General features: G+C 39.8%; 1 protein-coding gene across 1 annotated transcript; it reads left to right on the top strand.

Moving 5' to 3' along the window:
- The first annotated feature begins 12 nt into the window (after window positions 1–12).
- rbm15b (RNA binding motif protein 15B) lies at window positions 13–3,363 on the top strand. Its single transcript, XM_079891218.1, has one exon. The coding sequence runs from the start codon at window positions 225–227 to the stop codon at window positions 2,673–2,675; it is 2,451 nt and encodes an 816-aa protein (XP_079747344.1). The 5' UTR covers window positions 13–224; the 3' UTR covers window positions 2,676–3,363.
- Window positions 3,364–16,844: the final 13,481 nt, after the last annotated feature.

Here is a 16,844-nt window from a genome sequence, read left to right as displayed (position 1 = left end):
GGGCGCGCACATTCCTTTTGTCCAAGATGGCGGAGTAGATGCAGCCGAAGCGACGCTAATGTTTGTCGTTTTATATTTATCGGTGAAACTCAACATCCAGGCGAACGTTTTTCCGTGCAAACGTTAGTTAAAGTCCTCCTCACGGATGTACAAAAACTCTTGGAGCCGTGAGATTTCACCTCGGAGCTGATTTTATATTTTTGCGGGGGGAGCATCACTGTAAAATGAAGCGGCAGGCCGAGCGCGACGCAAGTCCGTCCAGAACTCTCGCCAAACGCGTCCGCGAGCGAGATCGCGAGCGCGAACCGAACCCGCCGCTCGCGTTGCTGCTCGCGGAGAGCCGAAACTATCATAAACGAAGCCGCAGCCGAGAGCGGGAAAAACCGCGGGTCCGTGAAGAGAGAGAGAGTCTGCATCACCGCCCGCATCACGAACTGGGTCTGCTGGGTCGAGCCCCCCTCCGAACCACCTCAGTCCTGCCTAAAGGTAAGACTGTGACACCAGCCACTGAAACAGTGGGTACACGACTAGAATACAAGACACTACTTATCAGCAACCTTGGATCTCAGCTTTCTGATGAACATGTGGAGGACGGACTGTTTCATGAGTTTAAAAAGTTTGGAGATATGAGCGTTAAGCTGTCTCATACGCCTGAACTGGGTCGCGTTGCCTATGTCAACTTCAGACACACGGAAATTGCACGGGAAGCACGTCACGCTAAAACCAGGTTGGTGCTTTATGATCGTCCACTCAAAGTTGAGCCCATGTACATGCGGCGTCGCAGTGTCACGCCTCCAGATGTTAGTTATGTGTCTCTGCACAGCGCTGCCTACACCTACAGACAGCGGTCCCTGTCGCCCGGCGCGGGGAGCACTAGCGCCCTTCGGGAAGTGAGACCCAGGCATTACGTTGATGGCATGGGACTCAGCCGGGACCGCGTTTTGGACTATTACAGCGCTTTGGAGGAGAGGAGCCGTGCGTATGCATATCAGCTTCCTGAGGACGACTTAAAACCAGAGGACGATCAGAGAGCCACGAGAAATTTGTTCATCGGAAACTTGGATCATAATATTTCTGAGGTGGAACTACGACAAGGATTTGAGAAGTATGGGATTATTGAAGAAGTCGTTATCAAGCGGCCCGCTCGCGGACAAGGCGGCGCGTATGCTTTTCTTAAATTCCAGAACTTGGATATGGCTCACCGGGCTAAGGTGGCCATGCAGGGGCGTATGATTAACGGCAACCCGATTAAGATCGGATACGGGAAAGCCAATCCGACGACTCGGCTCTGGGTGGGCGGACTTGGCCCGAATACGTCTCTCGCTGCTTTAGCACGCGAGTTTGACCGCTTTGGGAGTATTCGCACCATTGACTATGTGAAAGGAGATAATTTTGCTTACATTCATTATGAGAGCTTGGATGCAGCCCAGGCCGCTTGCGCGCAAATGCGTGGCTTTCCTCTGGGCGGTCCGAACCGTCGGCTACGTGTGGATTTTGCGAAGGCGGAGGAGACGAGGGCGTACCCTCAACAGTACCAGCCGCCTTTGCTCCCGCCTCCTCATTTTGATATTCTCGCTGAGGGTTACGGACGCCACCGCAGCCTAGAGAGGGAGCTGAGAGCGAGGGCCCGCTCACCGTCACACCCTCTGTTCGCCGAGCGAGAAAGAGAGCGCCTTTCGGACCGGGACTGGAGTCCGCCGAAGGGACTGGAGCGGCGGGCGAACCCGGAAGCGTTTGGGCGGGTCAGGCAGCGCAGTCGTAGCCGCAGCCGGGAACGCTGGGTAAAGGAGCGGGACCTCGAACGGGGGCTGGGGAAAAACTGGGAGGAGCGGCGCAAGCGAAGGAGCCTGAGCCCCAACGACCGTCCCACCGAGGAGCGCGGACGGTCAAAGCTCAGAGGAGGGGCGCCGGCCACCCCTGAAGACAGTCCGGACCGGGGCCGCGGGCGTCTCCCGGACTCCACCTCAGAACCCCTCGATCACACCCCTGACATCAGCAGACACTCCAGCGACGAGCGTCCCGCGCAGGACGAGTCTTTGCATCTGAGGAAGGACGAGCGGGATCGTAACCACCGCAAAAGCGAGAGCGACCCAGACTCGCAGACGGACAAGTCCAAAACGGACTCCAAAAAGCCCAGCACGCTATCCGAATACGCCCAGACGTTGAGCCGCGTGTGGCACGGTTCTCTCGTCCTTAAAAACAGCTGCTTCCCCACAAACATGCACATGCTCGAGGGAGGCGTGAGCTTTCTCCACGCCCTCATGAGAGACAACCAAGCGGGTGGCGCCAAGATCACGCAGCTTAAAATTGCTCAGCGGCTGAGGTTGGATCAGCCCAAACTGGACGAGGTAACGCGCCGCATTAAGCTAGGCAGCCCGGACAGCTACGCCGTGCTCCTCGCCGTCCAGGGGCCCATGGACCGGGACGCCCCTCCTCCAGAACCAGGCCTTCAACAGCGCCTTCTCCGCAACCTGGTGACGTACCTCAGGAACAAGCAGGCGGCAGGGGTCATCGGCTTGCCCCTCGGGGGCCCCAAAGAGCGGGAGACGGGGGGCATGCTGTACGCCTTCCCTCCATGTGACTTCTCACAGCAGTATCTCCAGAGCGCTCTCAAAACTCTCGGCAAACTTGAGGAGGAGCACCTGGTGATCGTGGTGGTTAGAGACTCACCTTAACACTTCAATTCCAACTCTCTCTAGAACGTTCCACACAGATGTTATGCCTTTTATGATTTTAGGGATGGACCTTTTTAGTTTTAAATACTTCCACATAGTCATCATTCCCTTCTTAAAATGTTTTGAAATCAAATAGCATCCCAGATAAGTTACAAATGAGTTTTTTTTTTTTCCTCAGCTGTGCTCAATTTTCCATTGTATTCTACTTTTAAAAAAAGTGTTTTATATATTTGCATGCACAAAGCAATTTGACTGAAGTTCCCATCCGGTGGTTTGCTATAATGGGTGTACTACATACTGGGCCTCATTTTTTAAAACTCAAAACAGAATGAATGTGCGTAAATCATTTGTAAAAATCATGTGTTGATGAATTGTAGCATTCAATTCGCTCTGAGTGTTTACCTAAAAAAAAAAATGTTTGTCGATTTCTGTTGACCGGAATTCAAGTATGTGGCTACACGTTCAGTAACAGTTTTTCTCTCGCTGTCCGTTTCACAAAAATCCTAGATTTTTTTTTTTTCCAGAAATAAAACGGTGCTTGACAAGGCGGTATGTTCAGCTCAGATGAGCCATTTGTCGTAAACTGATGGCATCTACCTCTTTAACCATGTAACACATCAGGTATGTTTGACAAAATGAAGCGAGTCTTTGAGCCCATTGCGTTTTAATTGTATGTTGTTATAAATATGCACCTGCAGCACTAACAGAAAGGTCATGTGACCATACTTATGTTACATACTGAACGAGTACTGTACCGATCCAGACACACTAATGTTTGTAACCATTACTAACACTACGGTTTAAGCTCGTGTTTGTTTGTACGCAGTGCCCTACACTGAATGACTAGTTGCAGAGTCATTTGAACTCATTGGTAAAATTGAGTCAACACACACATTTAAAGCAAGTGCTATTCTGAGAGTTTTTAAACAAATGTCCTGTGATTTGAATTCCATACTGATGTCTAAACCTGAATCAAGTGTTATTCTTAGATTTTAGTTGATAATCATGGGGTTTGAAGGTCCACCTGCCAACACTACAACCATTTGCACTGAACGGTAATTTTCCATCGTTGATTTTTAATCGTGTTCTTTTGTTTTACACCTCTTTTAACACTCCTTTTTTTTTGTAATACTTTTATAGGAAGTCTTTTTTTTCTGTCTGTATGCGAAAACTGTATGACGTATAAAAAAAAAGTAAACATTTCATGTGCTTGTTTTTAAACTCGTACCTCCTGTCGTTATTTGCAAAACTGTGCAGTGTAATGTTTAGCGACATGTAATGGAAATGACCAGTCTCCATAGTTACCTCTTCTCCATCTCAGTCCTGCCTACAAAACAAGTTGTGAAGGTTAAAGTGGTAACCAGGCAACCACATCCATCATTGAAAAAAAAGCTCCCAGAGTTCAAATGAGGCTTGACTGTGAAGCAGCTTGTAATAACCGCTAGATGGCAGTGTGGTCAAAGAAAAGCAACATTAACTCAACATATGAAATGGCAAGTTCCTGCTGTGCACGTGGGAAGTTGCTTCAGGGGAAGCAGTGAGTGCACTGCATATTAAATGCTTGCTGAGAAATTGTTGCGGCATTGAACAGATTCAAAAGCAGTCTTCATTTAGTTTCACCCTATGCCAGTATGCAAATGAAGTAGTTTGCATACCATATTTATGCTGTTTAATATGTAGATCTACATGACGCTGGAAGATTAACCAGCCTTATTGTTTTCAGAAGCTTGTTAATTATTTATAATGTGGTGAGTGACTGTAACACTTAATTAGCTCATTTCTCAATGCCAGAATGAGAGAATCTAAACCGATCAAGCTACTGTAGTCCAGTCTGTCAAATCCTGACGGATCTCCCAACGCTTTCCTGCTGACCAACTGTCCGTACGGAAAGGCTTTAGAGTTACTTAATTGACTGAACCTCCTCTCTCAAGGTGACGGGTCATTTTAAATTGGCCATTTATACAGGGTTTTTGTGTGTTTGCAATTGTCAAGCTGCCAACAACTGGTGTAATTTGAACAGGCCACTGATGTCATGCTGTTGGAGAACTGTGATTCATGAGTCAATATGGGACGGCCTGAATCGCAGCTCTCATATTTGACTGTCATATTTTGATTTTGTCTGAAAGCGTTAGGTAAGGTGTTGAATGTCGTATTGGGGAAAAAAGGGTGTCATTATCAACAAATATTATTTAAAGGTCTATATATATATATATATATATATATATATTAGGGCTGTCAAATCGCGATTAATCGCATCCAAAATAAAAGTTTGTTTTTACATAATATATGTGTGTGTACTGTGTATAATTATTTTCTATATATAAATACACACACATGCATGTATATACAGTATTTAAGAAATATTTGCATGTATATACTGTGTATATATATTTATATTATATATAATTTATATTATATATAAATATTTTATATATAAATAACACATTTTTCTTAAATATACATGCATGTGTGTGTATTAATATATAGAAAATAATTATACTCCATACACACACATATATTATGTAAAAACAAACTTTTATTTTGGATGCGATTAATCACGATTAATCGTTTGACAGCCCTATATATATATTTGTTAAAATATATAATTTTGTTAAATATTATGACAATTTAAAAGAAGTTTTCTATTTTTACATATTGTAAAATGTAATTTATTCCTTTGATCAAAGCTGAATTTTCAGCATCATTACTCTAGTCTTCAGTGTCACTTGATCCTTCAGAAATAATTCTAATATTTTGATTTGATGCTCAAGAAACATTTCTCATTATCAATGTTTATCAATTTGTTTCTGAATTATTTGATGAATAGAAAGTTCTATTTCATTTATTTGAAACAGAATATTTGGTAACATTCTAAAATCTATTTACTGCATCCTTGCTGAATAAAAGTATTGATTTCTTTTATTTCTTCCACCCCACTTATTTCTTCCAAATAAATGCTGTTCTTTTTTAAACTTTTTATTCATCAATTAATCCTGAAGAAAAGATCTTAGGTTCCATAAAAATATTAAGCAGCACGACTGTTTACAACATTGATAATAAATCAGCATATTAGAATGATTTCTGAAGGATCATGTGACAGTGAAGACTGGATGCTGAAAATTCAGCTTTGATCACAGGAATATATATATATATATATATATATATATATATATATATATATATATATAAGTATATTAAAATAGAAAATCATTATTTAAAATTGTAATAATATTTCAGAATATTACTGTTTTTTTTCTCTGTATTTTTGATCAAATAAATTCAGGCTTGATGAGCAGAAAAGACTTCCTTAAAAAACATTAAAAATGGTGATTGGTAACACGTTACAATAAGGTTTCATTCGTTAACATTAATGTATTAAACTAACATGAAATAACCGTGAGCAATGCATTTGTTACTGTATTCGTTCATTTTTGTTAACGTTAGTTGATAAAAATACAGCTGTGCATTATTTCATGTTAGTTCACAATGCATTACCTAATGTTAACAAATAACTTGATTTTAATAATGTAGTTGTAAATGTTGAAATGAGCAAAGATTAGTAAATGCTGTAAAAGTGCGGTTCATGTTAACTAATGAAACCTTACTGCAAAGTTATAAACTCTCTCACTCACAGTAGTGTGAAAAAGTGTTTGCCCCCTTGGTAAATATGATCAAATATGGCTGTAAAAAATAAATCTGCATTTTTAATCCTTTTGATATTTTATTTAAAAAATGTGCAAAAATCTAACCTTTCATTGAAGTAAAATAATTGAAAGTGAAAAAAAAAAAAAAAAAAAAAATCACATTATGAAATAAATGTTTTTCTCCATAACACGTTGGGAACAATTGTTTGCCCCCTTTTATTAAATACTTTTTGCAACCTCTTTTTTCCAAGATAGCAGCTCTGAGTTTTCTCCTATAATGCCTGGTGAGTTTGGAGAACACCTGACAAGAGATCAGAGACCATTCCTCCATTCAGAATCTCTCCATCCTGTTCTCCGTTATAAGACTTCTAGCACAGGCAGTCAGGTTTAGATTTTTTATCTGTTGGTATTTGATCGAATCCGTGATGCCATGTATCTGAACAAGATGTCCAGGACCTCTGGCAGAAAATTAGGCCCACAGCATTTTCATTTTACACATGGGGTACTTTTATATCCCTGTGTGCACCAAACCCATCTTAAGTGTTTGCTGCCAAAAAAGCTAATGTTTTTGTTTCATCTGACCATAGAACCTCATCCCGTTTGAAGGTCCAGTCGTGTCAGTTACTTTTCAGATGTTCTATGGTCAGATGAAACAAAAACATTAGCTTTTTTGGCAGCAAACACTTAAGATGGGTTTGGTGCACACAGGGATAAAAAAGTACCCCATGTGTAAAATGAAATACTCTGCTGTATCGTTAATGCTGTGGGCCTAATTTTCTGCCAGAGGTCCTGGACATCTTGTTCAGATACATGGCATCACGGATTCGATCAAATACCAACAGATAAAAAATCTAAACCTGACAGCCTGTGCTAGAAGTCTTATAACGGAGAACAGGATGGAGAGATTCTGAATGGAGGAATGGTCTCTGATCTCTTGTCAGGTGTTCTCCAAACTCACCAGGCATTATAAGAGAAAACTCAGAGCTGTTATCTTGGAAAAAGAGGTTGCAAAAAGTATTTAATAAAAGGGGGCAAACAATTGTTCCCAACGTGTTTTGGAGAAAAACATTTATTTCATAATGTGATTTTCCCACCACTTTCAATTATTTTACTTCAATGAAAGGTTAGATTTTTGCACATTTGAATAATAAAATATCAAAAGGATTACAAATCCAGATTTATTTTTTACAGCCATATTTGATCATATTTGCCAAGGGGGCAAACACTTTTTCACACCACTGTATGTGTATATATATATATATATATATATATATATATATATATATATATATATATATATATATATATATATATATATATATATATATATACATACATACATACATACATACATATACATGTATATCCCTATATGTCATTCATATATATATGAAGACTTCAGATGCAAAAGCCTCTAAGTGCCATCTGAAATTTTCTTCTAAAATGAGCATTTTTATCAAGCTCGTATATTTAGGTTCAGTAATTTTACTTTAATGAAAATTAATAGGTAATTTTCATTGCCATTAAACTGAAATAACTGAACATAAACATACAAGCCTGATAAAAATTATCATTCTAGAAGAACATTTCAGATGGCACTTAGAGGCTTTTGCATCTGAAGTCTTCATATATATATATATATAAGCTTTCATTAAGACATTGATTTAAGGTGAATTGGGGATGTTAATGAAAGGTAAAATAGTTTTTAATGTCTTTTATGCATAATTGTTTTTTTAAATCATCCAATTCAACATGCAAAAGATGTCTTTAAACCTTTTTCAAATCTCTTTTAGACGATTCCGTTGGATAGATTGAATTTTCAACACTTAACTATTTGTCACAGATGCATTTTTTTTCTTTTTTACTTTTGAGACATTGATGGATCCTTTGAAGCAGCACTTGAAAGGATTTTTAAGAAAGCATCTTTCCATGGTGTGCTGAGCCAGCGGCCCGTCTGACCTGCATATGTCTGATCGCTTTAGTTTGCGCTATTGCACTTGAATACATTAATGTCCACAATTCACCTCAACTCAGTAATATAATATTAAACTCAACTGCGAGTTGTGCTGTTGATTTTTCAAACTAAAAAGGCCACATCTAGTTATTTCAGGCACTGCACGGTTCGTTTGGTAGAAAAACAATATTACCTTGCTCGGGTAACAACTCTACCGATTTTCAACCGATGTTCACATGAAACATGTACCGACTGCAACTGAAATCTCAAGTCGCACAACAAGGTTATTTATTTACAAGCACGTGAATCCCTTTGCAGCTCAGGGTTGTTGTGCTAGCATGTTTTTGTACGCTGTTGGCTAATGTCTTTACCTAATTCTTTTTTGCCCTTTTTGTCGTTTCAAATCACAAGTTTCATCCCCTGGGCGTAGACAGGGATTGGGTGTTTCGGGGGTTCGGCTGGTAGCAGACCATCGACCCAGAGCACTTCACTGTAAGCTAGCCTGGTGCTCTTATGGCGCAGGAAATGGAAGACAAGTAATGAAATATTAATGCGGATTCATGAGAGGGTCCAATGAAATCCATTAAAGCGAGGAAAATCAATGAAACATGCTTCTCCACTGCTTCTCAGCTGGGCTGATGAGTTGACCGGATCTGGTGATGTAGTTTTCTTCATCTTTATGGACCTTCGGTAAGAACGCATATGAACAAGACCATACTAGAGTTCAGCCATTAGTGACACATGGGGCCTTCAAACCATTATAGAGTGAATTAGTGCCCGCCCCCTTTTCCAGTGGGTCCGGAAGTATTTTTTTTCCATTCATTTTTCCCATAGGGATTATAAAATAGTCTTTGTTAAAGAGTTATAAGCCAAGCCAATCAGCTACAAGGTAAATCACAAAACGACAAAGGTACAAGACTGTGTACTTAACCGCTTTTAGTAAGGGAAAGAACTACAATCCCATGAAGCACTGCAAATTGCATAATCAAATTAAAAATGGAGAAACATAAAACTACTCATTTGCAAATGTTGATATGTGTACAAATATATTTTAAGTTTATTGCAAAATATGCATATATATTTCAGTATTTTGATCGACTCGATTTAGTCATTCGCAGTGCTTCATTAGAGTGGGCGGAGCTAATGAGATCTGTTTCGACTCTGATTGGTGGAATTTTCTGTACAGCATTATGGGTAATGTAGTTTGTCATTGGGAATTCCGCTGCTAAACACAATTAAACACAAAATAATTACTTTAAAGGTTTATATGTTGTCGTTCAAAATTATTTTACTTATGGAGAAAATGAATGGAGTTTTTACTTCCGGAACTCAATTGTTCCTTTTCATTTCAAAACACTCTCACACTTTCAAGCATTTGTTGTCCACACTGAAATGTCAGAAAATGCTAAAATCATCTTAATGTGTTTTGTGTAAAAGCTCACTGAGATAGCGAGGGACCAGACATAATTGATTTTATTAGCAAAGTATCCTCACCCCTTACTGGTACGTCCAGGTCGGACTCAATTGTCATTCCATGTTTGGTCTAAAACGCAATTGCTTTCATGTTTTGCCACAGGACAACAATTGTGAGTAAATTTTCTGTCATCTTTTCAGGAATGTAATATGAACATTGTACAAAGTAACATTTATCATTAGCAACACTGATGTGTTGTGAATAGCACATAGCTTTATAAACACGCATCTATCGTTACGATATGCGCCACAAGACTTCCGTTTCAAATACCTCCGTTTTCAAAGTCCACACTATAGCTCGAAAACGGCAATTTTAAAGATGTCCACCTTGGAGAGTGTTGTAGTTTTCGCAGGACAACAAACGCTGTCTCAGTGTGGGCGAAAGACCAAACGTAGAGAAAAAGATGCGCTTTCAAATGTATCCGCATTAGTGTAGACCAGGGTTCCTCAAATCCTGTCCTGCATATTTTAGCTCCAATCAAAAACTCACCTGCCATAACTTTCTAGTAATCATGAAGACACTGATTAGCTTGTTCAGGTGTCTTTGATTATGATTGGAGCGAAACTCTGAAGGTCAGTGGCCCTCCTGGACCAGATTTGAGGAACCCTGGTGTAGACGACGTAGCCTTAGACCTCTATAGAATTGCAATTACGCATGTCTTTTTATATTTATAAAAGAAAGAAATGTGTTGGCTTGATGTTGACTCGATATTATTCTCCCTCCCCAGATCTTCCAGAATCATTGAGATGCAAACATCTGACCCCAAATCAGCTGCCGTACACCCTTTGATCCGTCCATGTGCTCCAAAGAGGGCATGAACATGGATTCCTAGTAAAGCTTGCAGGATATGGTGCAACCACACATCACCAGCAGTCCCGCAGTCCCGAAAGGCCTGGCAGATGATGTCGGCTGAGCCTGGGCTTTGCATTCTGTCAGGCAGACATGTGGCGTTGTGGCTTTTGGCCGTCACAAGTATCTGTGACATACCTACCATATAGCTTTAGGCATTGTTACACGACTACAAAGAAAGCTGCTCATCGCTGTCAAGAGCTTATGGCCCTGTCTCGCAAATCCGACTCCGTTAAGTCAGGGACAGGAGCAGGAATCTCCCAGGAACAATTGTCGACTGTTTTGTCCAGATAAGATTGCGGGTGTATTTTTAAACCATGAAGCAGCACAATAGAACAGGCAGTGCAACCCTGTGGAGACGTGACTAAACAATGCTCTCTCTCAATGCAGATTGGTGAATCTCAAAAAACGCATCAAGAAAACGTCGCACCCCATAATATACACACTACCGTTCAAAAGTAGAATATCAATATCCTTGTTGACCCGGGAACAACATTCCAATCAGTCAATTAGAATTGAGGGATAGGTTTATAGTTTATGTCAAGTTTAGGCTTACAAAAAGGGTTAGGGGCTTCTACTCCACTCTTATTTACCTATCATTTCCCTCTGATTTTAGGGTTAGGTTTAGGGGTAGGACTATGTTTTTAGACAGGAATTTTAAGTTGTTGCTCTAAGAACACGTCTTGCGTGACAAAATCAAGGCGACTCTTTAAAGGGATACTTCACCGATTAGCATTAAGCTTTGTATCAGTAGAAACCCGGTGGTATTTTCGAATGACCGTGTTTCCCTCCCTCATGTCCCCCTGAGACCAGAGATTTCTGTATTGTGTGTCTGGAAAAAAACCTCAGATGACACAAAAATCATCATTCAGCATCATCTGAGACTACAGCCAGCAGGAGGAGCTCGTCCCGCATGTCTTCAACCCGCCCATAGGGGGATCTCACGATAAAACGCTGTCTTTTCAGTTTCGAGTCGACTATAGCCTAGTTGTATCATTTCTTCCGATACTGCCCTCTGTAACCTGTAGGCGTGGCTTGGGAGTGGCCTCGTAGGGCAAGTGCATTCTGGGAGTTGTTGTCTTTTATCCACATGAGCTAAAAATACATTTCTGGCTTTTCTCAAGTCTAGAAGGCACCAACTTCTAAAATAATTTCACATTTCTACAACATAAATGACCCAATTTAAATACACATTCATCTTTCCAGCGGTGAAATATCCTTTTAAAAGTTTGCGGTCAGTAAGTTTAAACGATTTAAAATAACTTTTCTATTTTAATATATTTTCAAATGTAATTTATTCCTGTGATCAAAGCTGAATTTTCAGCATCATTACTCCAGTCTTCAGTGTCACATGATCCTTCAGAAATCACTCAGGCTCTGTCCCAGAAGACATACTTCATGTGCACTTGCGGTCTTGTGGGCTTAAGGAGTGGGTATACGCCATTTTCAATGTCCCGCTCCGTCTCTCGCACAGTTGAGCGCATGAGCATTTTAAAGGACCTGTCCCAAATGGCACACTTCATATGCACGTTCGGTCTTGTGAACTTGTGAATTGCTACCGTGTGTGTGTGTCCGTTAAGTTCATGAGACCGAAGGGTGTCCCATTTGTCATTTTAGGTTTCAAAAGGGTGCTCACAAGTGCCCCAGTGCCGGTCGATATACTCGTAGGAAGATTGTTTAGGGTGCCATTTGGGACAGGGCCAAAGTAAACTCCTTTGGAAAGATTTACTGCTCGAGAAACATTTCTTAATATTATCAATGTTGAAAACAGTTGTGCTGCTTCATATTTTTGTGGAAAGTTCTGGAAACCGACACATTGTTTTCAGGATCCTTTGATGAATACAACAGCTTTTATTTGAAATTGAAATCTTTAATAACAATGTAAAAGTGCTTGCTTACCGTCACTTTTGATCAATTTAATGCATCCTTGCTAAATAAAGTACTGATTTCTTACAATCTTATTGACCCCAAATTTTCGAATGGTATTAAGCCTATTTGTAGGACGTAACTTTGTTGTGCATTGTGTCATCGTTTTCATGACATCTCATTAATCTTTGGATGTTTTTATTATTTATTAATTCTTATATTTCTCAGTGGTAATTATTTTTAGATCCTCATTGGATATGATTTTGTGGTATTGTCTCAAAGGCTTCAATTGAGACACCATCAAATTTAAGAAAACCCATGAAGATTTTTTTAACACCAGTCTAACACTTTTATTAATTTGCCTTAGGGGAAGTGCATGTATCCCATTTCTAATTAGAAGTAAATGTTAATAAAGACCATGGTGTACAGCAGGGAGATTGTCCGAGGGGAGCTGTTTGAACTTGTGATACAGCATTTTCCATTAACAAGCATAGGCAGTCTATAAAGCAGTTATTAACTGCAATTTAATGTACACTCTCTGCCATTGTACCAGGTCCTTCACCTCCTCCTGTTTCAGACCCTGTGATTGATCCCGTTTTCTGATGGTCCTCCTGAACCATCCTCTGGGACACTGGGAGAGAAAATTTCAGAGGCCTTTGATCTGAGGTGAGGAGTTTACAGTATTGGATTGAGGATCACTATTACGGAGAGGGTTTGGTGGTTCGGCACAAAGAAATGTCATTCAGCCTCTTCCTCTGCAAAGCTTTAGTTCTTCAGAAGGGTTGTGTTGATAACCAGGTCATTCAGTGGAGCCTTTCACAGTTTGTTTTGCATATAGTGAATGGGAAGGCAGTTTGTACATGACATGTGTGCATAGCTTGATAAATAGGCTGTGTGCTCAACGCACTAGTGAATGAGCGTGAGGGACCGACCCCTGTGTTTAATTGCTTAACACGCAGACCTCTGTCTGTGCTGAAAACCCTCATTGTCGCTGATTGTAGGATTGCTGTATAAGTTTCAGATCTGCCAGTGTGACTCACTCTCATAGACGCGTAATTACAGGGACTGAGAACGAACCCACGCGCCTTTGTGACGTCTCGTGGATCCAAATAATGGTTAGGAAGGGGGAGAATTCAACTCGGTTAAAACTGCAGCCACTTTAACATCTTAACCCATGCTCAGTATTCCCTGTCGAAACGGGAAGTACAAGCTAAACATATTTGAAGAGCTCATCATTGTTTTTATAGCCTTAATTTGCAGCAGGTGGTATTAAAGTGCTGCTATTATGCTGTTTTAAAGGTTCTTTATTTTGTTTTGAAGGTCTCCTGCAATACAGTAGTTTTACATGCATCCAAGGTCATAAAACACTTTAAATGTATCTTTATATACATTTGCAGCATCACCTCATTTCTCACAGTGTCTGAAATTGTTCAATAGAGGATTCAGTCTCTTTTCCAAGGGCCTAGATCTGCTCTGATTGGTCAGATAGTCCAGTCTGTTGTGATTGGTCTACTCTGCTCTGATTGGTCAGATGGCCCAGTCTGTTGTGATTGGTCTACTCTGCTCTGATTGGTCAGATGGCCCAGTCTGTTGTGATTGGTCTATTTTGCTCTGATTGGTCAGATGGCCCAGTCTGTTGTGATTGGCCTACCCTGCTCTGATTGGTCAGATGACCCAGTCTGTTGTGATTGCTCTACTCTGCTCTGATTGGTCAGATGGCCCAGTCTGTTTAGATTGGTCTACTCTGCTCTGATTGGTCAGATGGCCCAGTCTGTTGTGATTGGTCTACTCTGCTCTGATTGGTCAGATGACCCAGCCTGTTGTGATTGGCCTACTCTGCTCTGATTGGTCAGATGACCCAGCCTGTTGTGATTGGCCTCTGATTGGTCAGATGACCCAGTCTGTTGTGATTGCTCTACTCTGCTCTGATTGGTCAGATGACCCAGCCTGTTGTGATTGGCCTACTCTGCTCTGATTGGTCAGATGACCCAGCCTGTTGTGATTGGCCTCTGATTGGTCAGATGACCCAGTCTGTTGTGATTGGTCTACTCTGCTCTGATTGGTCAGATGGCCCAGTCTGTTGTGATTGGTCTACTCTGCTCTGATTGGTCAGATGACCCAGCCTGTTGTGATTGGCCTACTCTGCTCTGATTGGTCAGATGACCCAGCCTGTTGTGATTGGCCTCTGATTGGTCAGATGACCCAGTCTGTTGTGATTGCTCTACTCTGCTCTGATTGGTCAGATAACCTAGACTGTTGTGATTGGTCTACTCTGCTCTGATTGGTCAGATGGCCCAGTCTGTTGTGATTGGTCTACTCTGCTCTGATTGGTCAGATGGTCCAGTCTGTTGTGATTGGTCTACTCTGCTCTGATTGGTCAGATGACCCAGACTGTTGTGATTGGTCTACTCTGCTCTGATTGGTCAGATGACCCAGTCTGTTGTGATTGGTCTACTCTGCTCTGATTGGTCAGATGACCCAGTCTGTTGTGATTGGTCTACTCTGCTCTGATTGGTCAGATGACCCAGTCTGCTGAGATTGGTCAACTATTTGACCATTTTTATTTCATGGCATCTTTAAAGCTATTGTGTAAAATAAATCGCCTAGCCCTAGAGGCTCATATTAAAGACAGTTTATTTAGCTTATTTACTGTTAGTCATCTGTTATTTCATTTAAATCCTAATAAATTATGAAGTGTATGATTAATTAGTATTTCAGTGTTGCATTTTGACGACAGAGAACCAAATCTTAACATAACAGGATAGCAAAATCTTGAATGAGGTGTTTTATGAAATTCTCAAAAACACTAAAAAAGGAAAGTCTTCCTGAAATGTATTAAACAATTTGGTTTATCATCCCACTTTCTTCTTCATTCAATATTTGATTTTTTTCTTTTCACTATGTACCAGTTCGAATCACATTAGCACACAGCAAAATTTCATCATTCATTAACGGGTCACCCGAGGCCTTGTTGCCTTTGATCGTCTTTTTGATCTTAAAGGAATGAGGCTATTATACAAACCTTTATTTTTTCATTGAACCTCAAAACAGACCGAGTCCACAATTGTGTATCCCATGATGCCTCTTGCCCTGGCCTTGGACAAATGAATGGCTGTGTGTGTAGCATTGGAGGCAAAAGATCACTCTAATGTGAAGGACATCAAATATATTAGTCACAGAACTCTTGTGACCATTTTGCGATTTCAACAGGGGCGTCAGTATAGGACCAACCAGGAATGATGGAACAGTGTTATTTTAGTTTTATTTTGAATTAGATTGTATTTTTATATTTTTTAGTTTTTGTTCATTTTAGATACATTTTTAGTAATTGTATTAATTATTTTTTTATATATTGCTATTTAGGTTTAATTTGTTTATTAAATTTTAGTTTTAGGTTTTTTTTTATTTCCAGTGAATAATTTTAGTGCTTATATTGTGCCAAGGCAAACAAAAGTGCCAAGGCAACATTTCTAATATTTGCTTAGTTTAGTATGTTTTTTTTTTTTTTACAAAAATAAAATTTTTCAGCTTTATTTCAATTAACAGAAATGTTTTAAGCAGTTTTTTAACGATAATAACCCTGTAATGATAACAGTTTATTGCAAACACTCCTGTTTTTGACATAAAAGTTGTCATTGTGTACATTGCTAAAACAATATGCATATTATTGTCTAAGATGACTTTTCTCGATTACGTCTTTCCTCAGTAAGCTTACTTTTTTTGAACCCCATTGAGATACTATTATAGTTTTTACTTTTTAAAACTATAATAGTATCATTACTATAGTTTTTAGTGATTTTATGTAAAAATAAGTGTAAAAATAATACAATATTTTAATAAGTTTAAGTTTTTAAGATTTTATTTCAGTTAAAGTTTTATTTTTACTTAACGTTTTTTTTAATGATTTAAGTATAATAACCCTGTTTGTAAAAGCACTTAATAATCACATTTACAGTGATGCTCTTACAATGGAATTCTACTATTTTCTACAAAATTACAGCTATTTTCCAACTTTATAATGGTTTAAACTGGAAAACTTTAAAATATTATCAACTTTATAATGCATAAACTGTTCCATATTTGTTTCTGTTTTCATCTTGCATTGCCTGAATACAGAAATTAGACATTTGCCTTTAAAATATAAGATTTTAAACTTAGTAGACATGACCTTGGTTATCGACATCACAAGATCAGACTTGCATATATGATACAACTTGGCAACTAAGGCCAAATCCAGGGCAATATGTATAGAGAAAATCAATATTTTCACGTTACAATGGGAGATTTGGCCTGTTAATAGAAAATGGTGAAGTTGCTGTTTTCAGTTTCATAATATTTTACAGGCTTTCACATTGTCTCTAGGGAAGGTCACAGTGGCCCTA

Source organism: Squalius cephalus (genome assembly GCF_949319135.1).
Source record: "Squalius cephalus genome assembly, chromosome: 13".
Classification (NCBI taxonomy): Eukaryota; Metazoa; Chordata; class Actinopteri; order Cypriniformes; family Leuciscidae; genus Squalius; species Squalius cephalus.
Note: the sequence above shows the minus strand (reverse complement) of the source record. Positions and strands in the feature narration are given on the sequence as shown.

Coding starts and splice junctions, on each gene's coding strand:
- rbm15b (XM_079891218.1), top strand. CDS start 225: ATGAAGCGGCAGGCCGAGCGCGACGCAAGTCCGTCCAGAACTCTCGCC.